The sequence below is a fragment of the Sceloporus occidentalis genome, unplaced genomic scaffold, assembly GCF_023333645.1.
Source record: "Sceloporus occidentalis isolate IW3139 unplaced genomic scaffold, rSceOcc1.0.p SCAF_1, whole genome shotgun sequence".
Lineage (NCBI taxonomy): Eukaryota > Metazoa > Chordata > Lepidosauria > Squamata > Phrynosomatidae > Sceloporus > Sceloporus occidentalis.
In genome coordinates, this window is record NW_028316981.1 from 235,778,395 (window position 1) to 235,797,123 (window position 18,729).

At 40.5% G+C, this 18,729-nt stretch overlaps 1 protein-coding gene across 1 annotated transcript in view; it reads left to right on the forward strand.

The window, feature by feature from the left end:
- Positions 1-18,729, forward strand: part of PGM5 (phosphoglucomutase 5) — a 78,353-nt gene that overhangs the window by 4,361 nt on the left and 55,263 nt on the right. The window contains exons 2-5 of the mRNA XM_089490321.1: positions 10,429-10,591; positions 12,428-12,574; positions 14,995-15,120; positions 16,500-16,690. Coding sequence (XP_089346447.1) covers positions 10,429-10,591; positions 12,428-12,574; positions 14,995-15,120; positions 16,500-16,690 — 627 coding nt within the window. The remainder of the gene's footprint in view (positions 1-10,428; positions 10,592-12,427; positions 12,575-14,994; positions 15,121-16,499; positions 16,691-18,729) is intronic.

Consider the following 18,729-nt stretch of genomic DNA (forward strand, 5'->3'; position numbering starts at 1 on the left):
CTGTCTTTTTGTTTCCTTTTGGGGTGGGGAGGATAGTGTTTTGTTGTTTTGTTGTGGGGTTTTGGGAACTGCCAGTAGCTTGGTAGTTTTACAATGATTCCAGCTATGTCTCCAGCCACTTGTCTGTAGTCAGACTACAACTCACCTAATCCATGGCAAGCATGGCCACTGGTTGGGGTGATGGTTAGGATGATGGAAATTGAAGTCCCAATAAATTTGGAGGCCATGAGGTTAGAGAACAATGGGCCATTGGTGTTTATAAGTTCCTTTAGAGAGCAGGTGCAGTTATTGTAAATCCAGCCCTGTCTGTTCTTCATCCATAGCAAAATATTCAAACCTTCCCTTTATGCCCAGGTGGTATTTTGGATAATTTGGCTACCATTGATCAGCCTCCTTCATCTCCCAGGGACCTCAGCTATTTTTATTTTTAAAAAATAAAAATATATATCATCCTTCACAGTGCTTCTGTCACAGAGTAGCCCATCTGGACCGACTGTGTTTGGTCCATAACATCCCAGACTCAACTATTCCTTTATCAAGAAACATAGGCTGAGGTTGGTATGTCTGAGGGGTCTGTTGCAAAGGACAAGGTGCAACTATGGGATCTTCCGTAAGCAAAATCATACAGGCTGCAAATAGCTAGCAAAATATCAAGGGCTGGTCTCATCTTGCCTAAAAAGTCCTTTATGGACTTTCATTTATCAGAAGGGATGAAAATAAACAAGATTTCCAGATTCTTTGGAAAAACAGATAAAGGCAAGAGATTAATGTTACTTCCTGAGCCCTCTGTTTTCATCTTGTCCAGGACATTATGCTTACCCACCATTTGTTCAAACCAGGGTGGTCTGGTGGTGAGGTGCTGTGAGCAAAGGAGATTTATGGGTGAATACACCCTGTCATTTAAGTTCCTATAGGATTTGAAGGGACAACACATTTGCCCAGTCATGTTTTGAAGGAAGGTATACCTGTTTACATCAGTTACCACATTGGTTAATTACTGTAATGGCAATGTCAGTTGTCATTAAGCCAACAAGGATGTCTGTGTTTCCTTTGCAAGAACATTTTCCACATATAATATGTGTGCAATCTAATGCCTTCTAGATAACCCTCAATTCCATGGTTACTTGTTAGGGCTTATGGAAGCAGTGGTTAAAGGCTAGAGTGCAATATGATTGATTTATTGATGGAAATGCTTTTCTCGGTGGAACATTTGTGTGTCTTCAAAATGTACTGTGGAGGTTTTGGGAACTCATCTGGAGTGGTTTTACAGGTGGTAAGGAGAGTGAGGTGGGGAGGGGAAGAAAGTCCCATGCCTTGGCAAATGGTTTGTTTTGAATTAACATTTGAATTAATCCCTAAATATTGAGAGTGCAGTGCCAGGTTGCCTATCCAGAAAGTATCCTAAGAATATCTTCTTAGGACCATCATACTGAGAAGCCTACAGGCAAGATATGTAGGTAGTAACCTTCCAACACAATTGCCTCCCAGTAGCTGATATTTTATTATTTAAGGTATTTTTACCCTGCCTTTCAAACAAAATCCCTGGTCCACATGCTTCCTTTGAACATAGAAGTTCCATGTTATTTGTTCATACGAAAATATTTTGTGCTGTTTTTAAGTTTAACAAAATTCTTAGGGCATCTCAAAGTGTTTGTGAAACAATATCAATTAAGTATCAGTTTATAATATGTACATTAACATAGCAAAGCAGTAGATCAAAGAACAAGGGTCTCTCTCTCTCTCTCTCTCTCTCTCTCTCTCTCACACACACACACACACACACACACACACACTTTTCTTGAACAACAAAAACCTTTCTCCCTCCTCAAATATGTATCATCTTTTATCTTGCCCAAAAGGCACCTGGACCAACCAGGTATATATAACTGCTACTTTGTTTCCATTAATATAGGTATACAATTTCTTCTTCTTACTTGGCACATGCTTTTGACAATTGTACTGATGGGGTTGAATGTTGAGTTGTTGCTGTGGATGGCATCCTGCATCTTGCTTTTTTGCTTTTTGTTTGGGGAAACCACATAAAATACACTGTGTATGAGCAAACAATTGCAAAGACTAACAAATTAAAGAGTAATTGCAAAGACTAACAGAGAGTCTGTGGCATTCTTTCAAACACATTCTTTATATTTTCTCCACCCCTTTAATACAATTTGGCAGAAAGTGTTGACTGAAGACAGCACTAATAATCTAGAGGCAAGTGGCAGGATTTCAAAAGCAGCTTCATGGACAGAAATGAGGCCATAAATGGATAAAACTACTCCAAAACAATTTGTTGTATAATTTTCTTTCTCCCCCCCCCCCCCAATCAGCTGTAGATTCATGGAAAGAATGAGAGATGCCTCCAAAGTTCTCACAGTGTAGTCCTAGGCCCCATTCCCACTGGGCACAAAAAGCAACGTATATTGTTGCGATTCTGGCTCGAATTTTTTCCCCGAGTCCTAATCGAATCTGGTCCTTCGTTCCCATTAGGAAAGGCTGCAAAATGACTCGATTTATTTTGACTCAATATTTTCGTTCAAATTGGAATTTTCCCCGCTGTATTTTAAAGTGGAGTAATTTGCTCCCCATTTCCATTGCCCTTCCGGAACCTCTTTTTTTTTAAAGCAGCTGTCAATCAAGCGCTTAGGTGATTAGATGTCACAGTGACGTCAGTTGCTTCGATGCATTTTGGCGTGGGCTATTTTTGTTCTCCATTTCCATTTGCATCTTTCAAACCTGCTTTTCTGTTTTGTTTTGTTTTTAAGCAGTCAGTCAATCGCTTAGGCGCTTTTAGTCCCTTTGCCTCCCAAGTTCTCCTATGTCTTCCCAGAGCCCCTCTGGGAAAGGGAGAAGGAGGCTCTGTCCCCCCAAATCCCTTTGCCTCCCCCATTGCTCCCTGGGCTGTCTGGGGGGCCATCGAGCAGGCATGTAATAATAGTTTTAAAATGGTGTTCAATGAGTCTCCTCACATGTCGGTCTATGAATGTGGAGTAGGGGCGAGGTTGCAGTGGGCGTAATGTGTTTACCATGTTTGGAGGTTAGTGTAGCAGTTTGCTATGTTTGGACACCTGACAGAGCGCCTAGGCGATTGAAACCTTAATTTTTTTTAAAAAAAATCTACACATGCAATCGCCTTACCCTGCTTCCCACTCCACCGGGGGAAAGGCTATGCAAATGGGGGGGGGGGGGAAATGGCGCCAGTAATGCAGGAAAGAGAACAAAGTGGGTGACACCCCCAGGCCAGCCTCTTGAGCACTGCTCCTCCCATCCCCAAGTTCCTGAATCGGACACCCTTGTTGTTCCCATTCATTTGCCCCAGATCAGACCCAGGAGGTGCAGGAAAAACCTCTGAAAAAGTACAGACAAATTAACTTGGGTTCAAGCCCCCCTGATTTGGGTTTTCCCTGGAAAAATCAATTACATGGGGATCAGATCTGAATTCCAATGGGAATGAAATTGGTACTATGAGGATTGAATGCACGCTCAAATGATGCCCCCATAATCCGAGTCTTGATCCGCTTTATAAGCCAGTGGGAATGGGGCCTTAGTATGACCCTTGTCAAAGCTTCTTCCAAAGGCTCATTAAAATTCAAGCCGGGGGGGGGGGGGGGATCCAGTTTACCCAATTAGTCATCTTAAATCTTTTTTTGTTCCCTTTATATTATGCTTACAACTCTGCAGGAGCAGTTGTAGTGACACTACATTAAGAGGCAGAGAAGCCAGGGTTGCTTTTTGGGAGCTACAGTTTTCATAAGAACTATAGCTACTCTGTGGGGAAATGCTACATTTCCCAAGGACCTACATCCCAAGGCACAATGACAGAAAAGGAGAGAGTTTATCTGTTTCCTTTCCCCCCCTTTCCTTTCCTTTCTTTTTTAAAAACACCATTAAAAACTATTTCAGTATCAAAAGCAGTTGCTTGAAACTGTTCTGAGTAATCCTCAGAAGGTCACTTGGGAGATTTTTGGTTTACCTGTGCCTGTTAAGCAGAGGAAGAAATTAATTTATCAACTGCAGGTTTCAGTAACTGAAATCTGGAACTGATTTGTTCTGTATCACATTACAAAGCTTGTCTTCATGGTTTTGTATCCTATTACAACACCTTGTTAACTCATTTCAGCTTTGGATGTGTTTACATAATCAAGGGCAACTTGATGGTCCAAGTTACCATAATCAGATGCAAATCTTTTCTCAAGTTGTCTATTTCTGTTTCTGGTTACATTTTTGTTTCTTAAGAAAGAAAGCCAGGTTGATCAGTCTTTCTCCTGACTGATCTTTGAAATTAGAGAGCATTCAGTAGATTTTTGTTTGGGCAACAAAACAAAAAAGTGAGTGTGAGATAAAAAAAAATCTGTTAAGATATCTTTTAGGTGCTTTAGATTATTTGATCACCTTACCTTTCCTCCCATGTTTCCTTCATCTTATTATTTTTATCTATTTTAACCAGATTTTCCTCTAAAACTCTTGAAGTGATATATGTGATTCTCTCCTCATCCCCTTTTAAACATCACAGCAACTCTTTCAGATAGAGTAGTCTGAAAAACAACAATTGGTTTAAGGTTAACTGGTTAATTTAGTTGCTATGTATACATTTGACCCTATTTCTGTCTTGTTGTATAACAGTTTCTGATCATGTTGGCACTAGTTGTTAAAAGACATGACAGTTCCTAGTTAACCAGCATTTCTGTAAATCTCATATTCCTCAATTTCAGCTAGCAAACACAATTGCTTCTTCATTATAACAGTGATACAATTGGTGTATTTGAAATCATTCCCACTGCTAAAGTGTCTGTTTATATCTTGTATTGATTACTAGGATCTGCTTGCAGACTTTCCTCATTCTGAAGTTCCTTGTGTTAGTTTCTTGTTTCCTTGTTTGTTGTTACTTTTAAACTTCCCATTGTCTTGTTCCTACTTAGTTCTTTTTTATTTTGCCTTTAGGCACACTTCTGCAACTGCTGATCCTCTTCTTTGCTTTATGGTATCTATCCAGTTATAGATATAAGTGGCTATTCCCTGGAGTGGTAGAGCAACCACCTCCTTGTTGATCATGGGGAAAGGGGCCCCCTTCTGACCTCAGCAGAAGCAACTGCGATGGCCAGGCTTTCCCAGGGATCTGCTTAGCTGGAAAAGATGGCCACAGCTTTTCCAGCTAAGCAGATCCCTGGGAAAGCCTGGCCATCGCAGTTGCGTCTGCTGAGGTCAGAAGGGGGCACTACTGCCACAGCAGTAGTGGTGACATGGCAACGAGGAGGATGGACCAGTAGGGGCATTGTGCTGTTGGCCCATATGGCCCATGGCACAATGACACAGTTTCACACCAGATTTGGCCAAGTGCATGTATTCACTGTTGTGGTTGATCTGGAGCCAGTCTGGGGAATAATGCTCAGGACTGGCTCTTGATTAAATAGCTGGTGCAGATACACCCCAAAAGGAGGAAACAGTAGAAGAGGGAGCTTATACATTGGGCAAGAAGAATGTCCACTTTGTAGGGACTCCTTAATGGAGCATGCATATAGGTTTGTTTGTTTTTTAATTTCAGCATTTTTAAATGTCTTGCTCCTTAGGAAATTAAATTATATAAATTTAATGGTCGCACCCCAAAGTGCCTTTTCTCTTCCTGCCAGTTTTTACCCTTGTAACCCCCCTCACATCTATATGCAGACATTGCACTCCTCTGTTGCATGCCCCTCGGTAGCAGCATTATTGAGTGTGTGTGTGTGTGTGTGAGAGAGAAAATTAGTGTGAGAGATAACACAGACTCACACCCCAAGAGAGGTACTGAGAGTGTGTGAGAAATAATGTGTGTATTACTGTAAGAGAGAAAGAGTGTCACAATGTACATGTGAGAGACAATTCGCATGTGAGAGAGTTTGAGAATATGTGTGAAACATGGTTTAGGGGGGAGGGAGACCATGACTTGCGAGTGTGTATGTAAGAATTAACTGGCTAAGATGATGTGAGGGAGAAAGCAAGCAAGAAAAAGCATTCAGTGGAGCCCATGTGTGCCTGTGAGTGAGAGAGAAGTCTGTGTGTGTCACAAACAAAGGAATCTTGTGTAGCACTTTCTGAAGTTAAAAGAAGTTCCTCTCAGAGATATGGGTCAGCTGGTCAGAGAATTAGTATGAATGATCCCCTGTGAGGGTGTGAAAGAAAAAGAGTGATAGAAACAGTGTGAGAAAGAACACGTGTACACATGAGAGTGCTGGGAGACATAAAAATGAGGCTTCGTGGAAGTTGGTTCTGCTAGGCCCCCAGATCTTCCTCCATCCCCATAACCTCTAATCATTGCCCAAAGGCTTATTTGTTTATTCCCCCCCCCCCCCCCCAATTTGGCCATGTCCACCCAGCCCCTGTCCCACCCATCTTACTGGACCACAGGAGCATCTTGTCACGCACCTCCGACTGCGAGTAAGACTCGCTGGTTGTCTGGCCAGGAGGGTGGAGGTGGAGGCATAAGACAGTGATGAGCCCAGCCACACACTCTGCTCCTGTGGCTTGCAGAAAGCAGTGCACTTGTCTGACATGCTGTTCATTCAGGAGTGGAGCCACCAAGGCCACTTCTCTGCATCTAAGGGGCTCCAGCCAGAGCCAGGTAATGACGCCAACCCCGAGCAAGAGGCATTGCCGGCCTCTGTCACTTTTGGGGCTATCATGGATGCTGTTTCTCCTTCAACCATTGTGTGCCTAGGGCATACTGAATTGAGTGGGTGCACTGGTTGGGGCTGCAGCAGTATCTTGTCCTGAGAACCGGGGCAGTGATGGGACAGGTGGGGGAAGAAGAAGCAGAGGCTCGGGATGAGCCCCACCATAGGCCAAGATCCAATGAACTTCTCCCTTTTCTTCTGTTTCTCCTCTCTCAGCCAGAGATGGCTGCTCCAAGCACCCTTTTCACCTTTCTCTTCCCTCTGCCACTCTAGACAGAAAAGAAATTGGGAAGCAAGGGAGGAAGAGGGATCAGGGCCTCCAAGTCTCCCACTCCCATGAGCAACCCTTTCACATGATCTCTGAGCAGTCTGCCTCACAATTTGGGAACGACTGGTATAGCAGACTCCAATGTTATATCTGTTTCAAGCTAAAATACCAGTTAAATAATACTGTAAAATTATAGTCCTTAATACCCTTCTACTTAATGCCAAATACACTGAGTCAATAGTTGATTGCTATACCCTGATATGTTACCATATTAAAAGAATGGAATGGGACTTTCTTTGCTGGAACAGAATTGATTCACACTACGTTTCACAAATATAACCTAGCAAGCCAGAGTGTTCTGAAATGCACTGTGCTCTCGGCTTTTATTTTTAACACAGAAATCTGACTCGAGGGAAGCTACAGGTCCTTGCAGTTAGTTATCTCTTTGATCCAGCTGAAAGGCCACCCTGAAAGGCAGTTGCTGTCTGTTCCCTCTCATGCCAATTAAGGATCTGAACTTACAGTTAAATCCACATGCGTCAGATTCTTTCATCTTTATGGGGAATTGGCTGATTTCCATTTAGTACTACCTGTACATCTGTAAACGTTATGGGGCCTAACTATAGCTCTCAACTGGTGACAGGTTGCTGGTAAGACCATACCAAGCATGATTGCACAAGGTTTTTGGTGCATGAATTGGGTCATATTTTTCCCATTAATTTTAGTGGAGGTAGTTCACTGACCAGGATAACTAAGACGGAGACTTTTATTAATAATACTAGATGCTTAAATATATATCTGTATTTCAGAGAAATTAAATTGTTGCTCTGAAATATTTTAAATGAATAGATTAATTTCATTAAACAAAGTATATTGTGTTAATATTTGTTTTCTGCAATGTTTTTGTAAACTTAGGTTTATTTTACTAGATTGCCACTTAAGGTCCGTAACCCACTGAGTGGCACATACAATTTCAGGTCATAGATCCAGTAATAATTGGACATAACAAGAAGTGGTTTAGATGCAAATGTGCATCCACATACATATCTGTGTACACATCACATGTGTATGCATAAAGTTAATTACTACATTAATCAGAGTTAATTAGTTGGAAAGCATTGTTCTTTAAGGCCCCATTCATACTGACCTTTTTGCGCTGGAAGGAAATGGGAAGATTTGCCCCCCCTCCTGAATCCCTCCAGAAGCAAGTGCCCACTACCTCAACCAGGGTATTTTAACCCTGAATGCTTTCTAAGCTCCTGTGGAGAAACTGGTTTAAAATGAAGGTGCCTTTGCTGTCAATCAAATTCAGTTCCGCTTTCGTCATAGGTGACGTTTCCTGCACCCATTGGGCAATTGGAAGTGTGCTTTCCCCCTCCTTTTTTTAAAAAAACCAGTCACCAGTATGCATATATTTTGTCAAATTTAAAAACCTCCCCTGTGTGTGTGTGTGTGTGTGTGTGTGTGTGCGCGCGTGTGCGCTGTGGGTATCTGGGTCACTGCAGGTTATGGATCTTCCCTTGGCCCTGTTTTCAACCACAAAATGCAATATAATGCCATCTCTGCATCCTGCATCCTCCTTCCTTGCTACTCCAGAGTGCCTCATACACATGTATTAATTAATTAATTAATTAATTAATTCCTCACCTCGGAATGCCAGAAGAGGATGCCATGCATTCTTTGCTTTCCCTCAGCTACCCCTGAATTCCTTACAGACAGTAGCAAAAGCATTCTGTTTCAATTTGCCAAATTGGAAAGAGAAACGTTTGTAACATTCGCACTGTAGCATTCGCAAAGAAAAAAAGCCTCCTGCAAAGTGCTGTGCTGCTGGAAGCAAGGAAATGAAAGGGAACGTGATCAGGCAGACAGCCACATTCTATCTATATATCTATCTACCTGTAGCAAAAAACATGTGCATAGTCTGTCAAAAATAATTTTAAAAAAATAAAGAGAGAGAGAGAGAAAGCTGCCTGGTGCAAGAGGGAAGCTTGTTCCGTTCTGTGTCCTCCTTCTGACCTAATTCCCTCCCCTGAACTTGACCCTTTGTCCTACTCCTTCCTTCTCCTCCTCCTGCTCCGTTACCCAGATTGCCCTCCATGGCCCCCTTCTTCCCCCCGGCTCCTCCTCCTCCTGCTCCTCCTTGGTGACCGATTCTCTTGGCACCCTTTGGCTCCTTCCTTCTCCTCCTGCTCCTGCTCCGTTACCCCAATTGCCCTCCATGGCCTCCTTCTCTCCCCCCCCAGCTCCTTCATCTTCCTCCTCCTCCTTCATCACTCTTGCCACCCTTTCTCCAGTTCCACCCTCCCTCTGACCTAAATCCCTCCCCTGAACTTGCCCTGATCATGATCGGGGGCAAGTTCATATTTGCCGAACCCATTTGTTTCCCCAAAAGATACAGCTTTTACCCCGATTCCAAATGACCCGCGCTAAGGGGCATTTGCCTCGAAACGGTTGTGGAAACCTCGGATTCACTTGTGGGAGATTCAAGGCGAATATGAACTTCACGTGCATAATTCGGTTCCTGATCTGGGGTAAAAGGTAGTCTGAATGGCCCCTCAGTATCTCATGCCTAATAAATTGGTTGATTTTCTACAGTTCGCCCTGGTGGTGCAGTGGTTAAATGCCTATACTGCAGCCACTCACTCAAAACCACAAGGTTGCGAGTTCAAGACCAGCAAAAGGGCTGAGGCTTGATTTAGGCTTGCATCCTTCTGAGGTCGCTAAAATGAATACCCAGATTGTTGGGGGCAAATTAGCTTAAAGTTGTAAACCGTTTAGATGGTATGAAGCGGTATATAAATGACGCTTGTTTTGTTTTTCTATTTAAATATTGACTCTGTATAGTTTGTGGATGGCAGTGTGGTATAGCAGTTTGAGAGCTGGACTAGGAGCCTGGAAACCAGGGTTCAAATCCTGCCTTGGTCATGTAAACCCACTGGGTGACCTTGGGCAAGCCAGATTCTCTCAGCCTGAGAGGATAGCAATGGCAAACCCCCTCTGAAGGACCTTCCCAAGAAAACCTCATGATAGGTTCGCCTTAGGTTTTCCATAAGTCGGAAATGACTTGAAGAGACATAACAACAAATAGTTTGTGGACTTCGACAATATTGTTATATTTGGAGTAAACTTTCTTTTCTTATTTTGTTTTAAATCAATTGGATAGAGCAAGTTCCAGAATACATCAACCACATATTTAGCTAAATATTTTATTTATTATTTAGGCAAGCTTTTGAATAGTGAATTTTATGGAAGTGTAGTGTACGTGTAAATGGTCTGTTTTATAATGTTTTTGTTTTATTTTTTATTGAAACCACATTTTAAGTATGTTTAAGTGTTTTAATGGTTTTCTACCACTTTTTTTTTAAACAATAGCATTACTTAATTCCTTTTTACCTTTTGTACATAAATGTTTTAGCTGTATCTTTTTAAATTATTGTAAGACGCCTTGAATCCCATTTGGGAGAAAGGTGACATATAAATTCTGTAAAATATTCTTTTCTTTGTTTCATATAGATTGGAAGATTGATTATAGGCCAAAATGGCATTTTATCTACCCCTGCAGTGTCATGCATTATCAGAAAGATCAAAGCAGCTGGTGGGATTATTTTGACAGCTAGTCACTGTCCTGGAGGACCTGCAGGAGAGTTTGGTGTCAAGTTTAATGTTGCCAATGGAGGTATGTATTTTAATAATACATCTATTCAAAATAAACTCAGAATTGTTTGGAAAACAGATTGAAGGTAAAAGCAGCTTGGTTATGAGCATTAAGTTCTTAAAGTAATTTATAGCTTCAAATATGTTTCTTCATTTTTCTAAGAATTCTACATTTTTAGTAGCTACAGGATATTTTGGGTAAGAGGCCTGAACATTTTGGCAACTGCTTTTTAGATAATGTATATTTTATAAGCCATTGAATGTATTTGGCATCTTTTGCACATACTATGGTGATCTTGGGCAAGTCACACTCTCTCACTTCAGAGAAAAGCAAAGGCAACCCGCCTATGAACAAATATTGCCAAGAAACCGCCATGATAGGTTTGCCTTAGCGTCATCATAAGTCACAAATGACTTGAAGACACACAACAACAACAACAACAACAAATGGGACTTAGGGTAATGAGCCCCCTTTTTAACCACATAGGCACTGTGTGGATGACCACATGAAGTGTTGCTTTGCTATGTAGGTTACTGTAGATGTTTGCTAGAAAACCATCAAAAGTTTAGGTCCCAATCCAGCTCCAGTTTGTTAATTTAACTAATTTATACTCTTTGTTTCACTGCATGCATTCATGTCATGCATAACAACTTATAATTCTCATTATGGATATATTTCCTCATTCACATCAACAGGCACATCCACTTAATTCAGTAGGATTCAAAGAAACATTGCAAAGTCATATGGGATGTACATATGTTCTGGTAAATTGTGTATGTAATTCTGCCTTTCTTGATCAGGCTATTTTAGATTAAAGTTTGATTGAATAACATTGTTTTCATATCTTCTGTTACTGTTTATTGGGACATTAAAACCAGGAGGTTTGATTTATTTTTCCAGAAAACCAAAGATAAGAAACTTAGGTTGTTGACCCTGTGCAGTTTAGGCTAATTCTAATTGGAAGCATTGCAGAGGCCAAAAGATTTATGATAGAACTTGAATGTACTGCTGAAGTCTGTTCATTGTATTTTAAGTGTTTTGTTATGGAATGAACAGATATAGGATGGGTGACACCTGGCTGAATGAGACTACATGTGAAAGGGATCTGGGAGTCCAAGTAGACCACAAATTGAACATGAGTCAACAGTGTGATGCAGCAGCTAACAAAGCCAATACGATTTTAGGTTGCATCAATAGAAGTATAGTGTCTAGATCAAGGGAAGTAATAGTACCACTCTATTCTGCTCTGGTCAGGCCCCACCTGGAATATTGTGTCCAGTTCTGGGCACCATGATTTAAAAAGGATGTTGTCCAAAGGAGGGCGACCAAAATGGTGAATGGTCTGGAAACCATTTCCTATGAGGAATGACTTAGGGAGCTGGGGGTGTTTAGCTTGGAGAAGAGAAGGTTAAGGGGTGATATGATAGCCTTGTTTCAATACTTGAAGGGATGTCATATTGAGGAGGGAGCAAGCTTGTTTTCTGCTGCTCCAGAGACTAGGACCTGGAGCAATGGATGCAAGCTACAGGAAAAGCAATTCCACCTCAACATTAGTAGGAATGTCCTGACAGTAAGGGCTATTCAACAGTGGAACAAACTCCCTTGGAGTGTAGTGGAGTCTCCTTCCTTAGAGGTCTTTAAACAGAGGCTGGATGGCCATCTGTTGGGGATGCTTTGATTGTGATTTCCTGCATGGCAGGGGGTTGGACTGGATGGCCCTTGTGGTCTCTTCCAACTCTATGATTCTATGAATACACCAATTTATCTTCTTACCAAGAGAAAAGACTATTCACTCAAACTATTCTTTTGAGCATTTTCAGATACTGATACATAGATTATTTATATGTATATCTTCAGGACCAGCTCCAGATGCCGTTTCTGATAAAATTTACCAAATCAGCAAAACCCTTGAAGAATATGCTATTTGTCCTGACCTGCGAATTGATTTATCTCGACTAGGAAGACAAGAATTTGATCTGGAAAACAAGTTCAAGCCTTTCCGGGGTATTCCATTCTTTTTTATAATATGGATCCTATTATGACAAGAATTCCCAAAAGAGTTAGATGTTTTGCTGGTGTTGTAATGTTTTCTAGTTAAAATTGGAACTGGTCAGTGGGAACTGTGAATTGCTGTCTCCCAAACCTTGTGCTCTTGCAAAGTTGGAATCTAGGCCCATCATGTCTCTGGGAATAGTTTTCTCCCATGATCACTTGAAGAATCAAGGGAATAATTAATACAGAATGTACTATTTTGGAGTTGACCTTACTGAGACTATGATTGACTGACAACTAGCCAAATCTCTAATTGTTTGTGTCAGTTTATATTGTTTCACTATTTCATGCATTCTAATTCTAGAACATTTTCACCAATAATTTTAGTTTTTAGCTTTAGCTTGATGGCATTCAAGTTCTGTGTTCTGCAGCTTTTGTTTTATTCTACAGAATGTTCTTGGTGGTTGGCCTTGTTGTGTTATGTTAGGCACATGAATATGCTGTTTGGTTTTTTATAGCTCCTGTTTGTTTGCTATTCTTGTTGTTGTTTTACTAGCTTTCCCTCATTCTGTTGTTTTTATCTTGTTTTGTTCTATTGTTTGCTGTGTGCTGATTTGAGCAATTTATTGTGAAAGGCAACAGAGTAATTTAACATATAATCCAGCTACAATTAAGCATCAAAAGTACTTACTGTAGTCTTTCCATACTGTGTGTTGGATGGATAGTGCCCATTATAAATACATGGTTAAATCTTAATGTCCTTTCATCTTGCTTGACAGCCTTCATGTTTAAACCTAATAACAAACATTTGTTTCCAGAATATTTGGAAAGTTGACAATAGTAGGTCTCTAATATATCTGACAGTAATAGATTCATGCTGTGTCATAGATTCAGGCTTTGGAATGCCCTTAAAGACATGGGAATGCCAACACATCTGATAGTCCTGAAGAGTAATCTATACTTGAGACAAGAGGCTACTGTCAGAACAGAACATGGAGAAACAGAATGGTTCCCAATTGGCAAAGGGGTCAGACAAGGCTGTATCCTTTCACCCTATTTGTTCAACATGTATGCAGAACATGTTATAAAAAAGCAAGCTTGAACACAGAAGAAGTAGGAGTGAAAATAGGAGGAAGGCATATCAGTGATCTAAGATATGCAGATGACACCATAGTACTAGCAGAACACCTACTAAGGAAGATCAAAGAAGAAAGTGCAAAGGCAGGTTTAATGTTGAACCTAAAGAAAACAAAAATAATAACCACTGAGGACCTTCACAAGTTCAACCTAGACAATGAAGAAATAGTAGTAGTAAAAGAATTCCCATACCTCGAATAAAACATTGATAGAAATGGGGACTGCAGCCAGGAAATCAGAAGAAGATTAAGAATGGGCAGGGCGGCTATGAAAGGACTAGAAAAGATTCTAAAATCCAAAGATATACATCTCAGTATAAAAGTTAAAATCATACAAACCATTGTATTTTCTATTACCATGTATGGATCAAAAAGCTGGATAGTTAAGAAAGATGATAGGAAGAAAATTAATTCATTTCAGATGTGGTGCTGGAGAAGAGTGGTGAGGATCCTATGGACGGCCAAAACAAATGGGTCCTAGAGCAGATCAAGCTGGAAACCTCCCTGGAAGCCAAGATGACCAAACTGAGGCGGGATACAAACCGCCATATAGTACGTATTGTATACGTACTAGGGTTAGGAAGGGGCGGTGCTTCCGCACCCCCCTAACCCTAGTACGTATACAATACGTACAAGATGGCGGCGCCCCTTCCACATGGGCGCCGCCATCTTTACGTACTGGACGCATAGCGTCCAGACGTGTCGCGGCGCTAATGACGTCACGAATGCGCCCTTGGCGCTTTGCGATGTTATCAGTGCGCCGCGGAAAGAAGCTCCGAAATGGAGCTTCTTTTTTGCTCCGCGCGAGAGCCGCGCGGTTTGGCTGCTGCAGCTCCCGCGCAGAGCAAATGGCGCCGGCGGGAGACCGTCGCAAAGCGGTGGTCTGTATCCCGCCTGAGACTGTTGTATTTTGGACACATCATGAGAAGGGGGGACTAATTGGAAAAGACAATAATGCCAGGAAAGATGGAGGGAAGTAGGAAGAGAGGAATGCCACATGCTAGATGGATGGACTCTATTAAGGAGGTCATGGGTATGGGGCTGCAGGAATTAAGCAGAGCAGTAGAGGACAGGGGACTTGGAGATGTCTCATCCATAAGGTCGCCATGAGTTGAGATCGACTCAAAGGCAGTTAACAACAACAACAAATAGATTCATGCTCATGTGACTGTTCTCTGCATGAGTCATTGTGGAACTGTTAGGTCCTACTGTGTCTGTAGAACAGATTTTCAGTTATTCATGAGCAAAATATATTGACTGACTAGAAATCTCTCTAACTTTCTCTCCAATGTGCAGTTGAGATAATAGACTCAGTGGAGGTCTACCTCAACCTTCTGCGGACTGTCTTTGACTTTAGTGCCATTAGAGGCTTACTAACGGGGCCAGGTCAACTCAAGATCAGAATTGATGCCATGAATGGAGGTAAAGAGAACCATTTTTCATACAACATGTAAAATATCAATATAGTGGAACTAAAGTGTTGGTTTAAAGCATGAAAATAATGGCTAGATTATTCTGAACAATAATAATTTCATTTACAATTCTAAACATGCTAGAGAGTAAGCTTGCATTAAACAAATTAGTTGGATTCCCAACTAAACTTCGGCATACTTGTACTGTTATATGTTAAATACTCAGTATGTTTACTTATCTCAGTACAGTGTGATCTTGATATACGTGGGGGATCCTTTCCAGACCCTCCCACAGATACCAAAATCCACTGGACCTCAAGTCCTGTTGTCCTCAATGGCAGAGCATGCATGTGGCTGTACTGTCATTAGCGACAACGCGACTTCAGGTGAAGTCCTGTTGTCCTTAATGGTGGCGCGGCTGTGTGTACATGCCGTCATTGGGGAAAATGGGGCATTGCCATCTGTGGATGCTTAAATACGCAGATGGGAAGTCCGTGGATAGCAAGGCACCAATGTATTATTTGTTCTATGGTGAAGGCTGAGCCAGAAACTGAGGAGTAGTGGCATAGTCAGGGTCTCCTAGTGAGTTCCTGACAGAGGCCACATTTTAGGGAAGTGAGCATTACTCACGTTTCTTGAGTTCAAAATAGGATTGTTTTGAATTGGTCATAATAAAATAGTAATCATTGAAATACACAAGATTTTACTGTTAGAACATAAAAATGCTTGACAGCATTAGGTTATTCTGTGTATACCGTACATTAAAGTTATCAATTGTATCTGTAGGACTCTTAATGTTCAGAATTCCTTACCATAACAGGTTTCTGGCAACCCTAGGTGCAAGCCTGTAATACCTCTTCAATGACTTTAGATCTGAAATATGCACTGATGGAGTAATATTACATGACTGTGTAATCTCTGGAATGTATATAGTGGATTCTATGATTAAACGTTCTTCCATAGCAGAAGTTTTCCATTGTGGGATGACTGTAAGGTGCAGACACTTTCTAATATACAGCCCATCCCTGTACCGCATGCCTCTCTCCTTGTTTAATTGTCCTTATACTTATCTGAAAAGATACAAATGGTTTATTATGAATGGATCCATAGTGAATGCTGCCAAAAGTCCCATTAGGTAGAAGTGGACATGTTCAGTACCATTGAAGATTTTTGTGCTCTCTACTGGTGGCTCATCATATTGAAAATAGAAATAATTCACAGAAACCTGCTCTGTTTTTAACCTCTTTCAGAAATTGTAAAGGGGAACATGATATCCAGTTTAATATAGATAATAATAATATTCCATTTCTGTTATATAAATGGAGGATGTTTATCCGGGATGTAAATTCAAAGGAGGTTTCTAAACTAGTAGGCTAATTCTTTTTTCAGTTATGGGTCCCTATGTCCGGAGAATCCTGTGTGATGAATTAGGAGCTCCTGCTAATTCTGCAGTTAACTGTGTTCCTCTGGAGGATTTTGGTGGCCAGTATCCTGACCCAAACTTGACATATGCAACTTCTTTGCTGGAGGCGATGAAAGGAGGAGAGTATGGATTTGGAGCTGCTTTTGATGCTGATGGAGTAGGTATTTGGGGAAAGCTAGATTTGGTGCAAAAGAGTTGTCTTTATTGTGTTATGTACAACATTCAGGAAAGAGCTTTCAAAAAAATATCCAGCTGTTTTTAATAATCAGATAAATTGAAGTTCTGAGTACTAGCTGAAACATTGAAAATCTCTCTGCTGTTTTTCAGACATAAACATGTACTTAGCACTAAATTATTTAAAGTTTTGAAAGGTAGCATGTGCTTACTTCCAAAGTTACAAGTGAAAATTGTGAGCCATTTACTTGGTATTGTAAATAAAAAAAAAATGCTAATTCAGTGTTACACAGATGTCTAGATAAAGGTATTTCTTACATAAATGTCCAAGATGTCTTACAGTTGGAATACCACATGTAAGTCATAGGGTGTGACAAACACACATGCATCTGTTTTGCTAATCCCCAAATAAGAGTTTATGGCATGGTGTAACACATTAGGTAACACTGGTAAGGGTGTCAAGCTGATAAGCACAGTTTAGGCAAATAAGTCCAGCTACAGAAGCTTCAGTTAAAGCCTGCTTCCATTTCCTTTTCATCTTACGATTCCCATAGTCGTTATTCAGTTTCAAACATTTTCTGCAGCCAGAAAATTGAGAGGAACCTTATGGGGAAAAGACAACAACAAAACAGGAAGAACTAGATCATGACAAGTCAAATATTATTTTATCTCCTTTTTTTGTTTTTAAAGAAAATTATTTTTGAGACACAGGTCTGTTTATATTATGTACTAGCTGTACCCAGCCACACATTGCTGTAGCTCAGTCTGGCCAAATGGAAAAGAAAGAAAAGAGAAAGTGCATGTTTCTAAAATATGTAATTTCACAATGCTTGTGGTCATACAATATTTTTTGTTATTCCATTGTCTGTGTAGATATAGAGATTGTCTGGTTTGCCAACTCAACAACACACAACATATAATTGTCCATGTGAGAAGCAATCCATGTCTAGATCGAAATCGCACAGTTCTAAAGAATGGCCCTCAGCTTTGTTCATGGTGATTGCAAATGAATTGGGAATTGCAATCTCTTAAATTGAAATGGCATATCCGTTGGGGTGTGTTGTTATGTCCAACAGATGGAGCTGTTTTAAAAATATGTTTTTACATGTCACAGATGTGACATCTATATATAAAAACATGTTAGGTATATAAAAACGTGTGTATTGGAATGGAACGTTGTGTCAAAATTTCAAAGCAATCGGTGGAGAACCTTTGGAGATTTAAGATTTTGAATAAACGAACATTTACATTTTTATTTATATAAAAGATTGTTATGCTGTTAGTCTGTGTGGTGATTACTGCTTGGTAAAAGATTCTGAAGAGAGCAAGGCCACTTCAATATTCCTAGATGGTAACCAAGCCAAGCCAGACAAACTGGCTCTGATTTTCTGGGTGATCAGACTGGGAAAACTCATTCTGATTGTCTCAGACATTTTGAACCTTGATTGGCTAATGGTTTACCCAGTTTTTAAAAAAATCTAATATGACATTTTGAAGGCTTAGTTCAGTTGTGGAGTTCTATGGTGGGTACATTATAGATGTGTGAGACAAAACAAATGAAAATCTGAAAGGAAAATGGAAAAGTGTGATAAATATAATTTACTGATGGTTATGGGTAAATTTTAATTTGGCTGAATGAATTTAGGTCATGTTACTGAGGTAAAAAGTTAAGGGTTGTGACAACTGTCTCTAAGTAATTATTGAAAAAAGCCCAATGAATTAACAATCATTAGTACTATAAAACAATATTATTTTAATAAATGCTTCAACTTAATACTTTAGCCTGTCTTAGGTCATTGTATTCTGTTTTATGCTGAACCCTAGAGCGCCAGTCTTCCTGAAAACTTTTTAAAAAATTGATGGCAGTGGAAATTTATTTATTATTTATAATGGCTATCAGAGCGGCTATCAGAAATGAATTGGATTAAGGTATTCTGGACCACAGCTACAAGGTAGTTCCATAGCTTCAAAGGCCTAAAAGCCTAAAAATGTCTGTAGAGGTGTAACCAAGTGGTTCCCAGG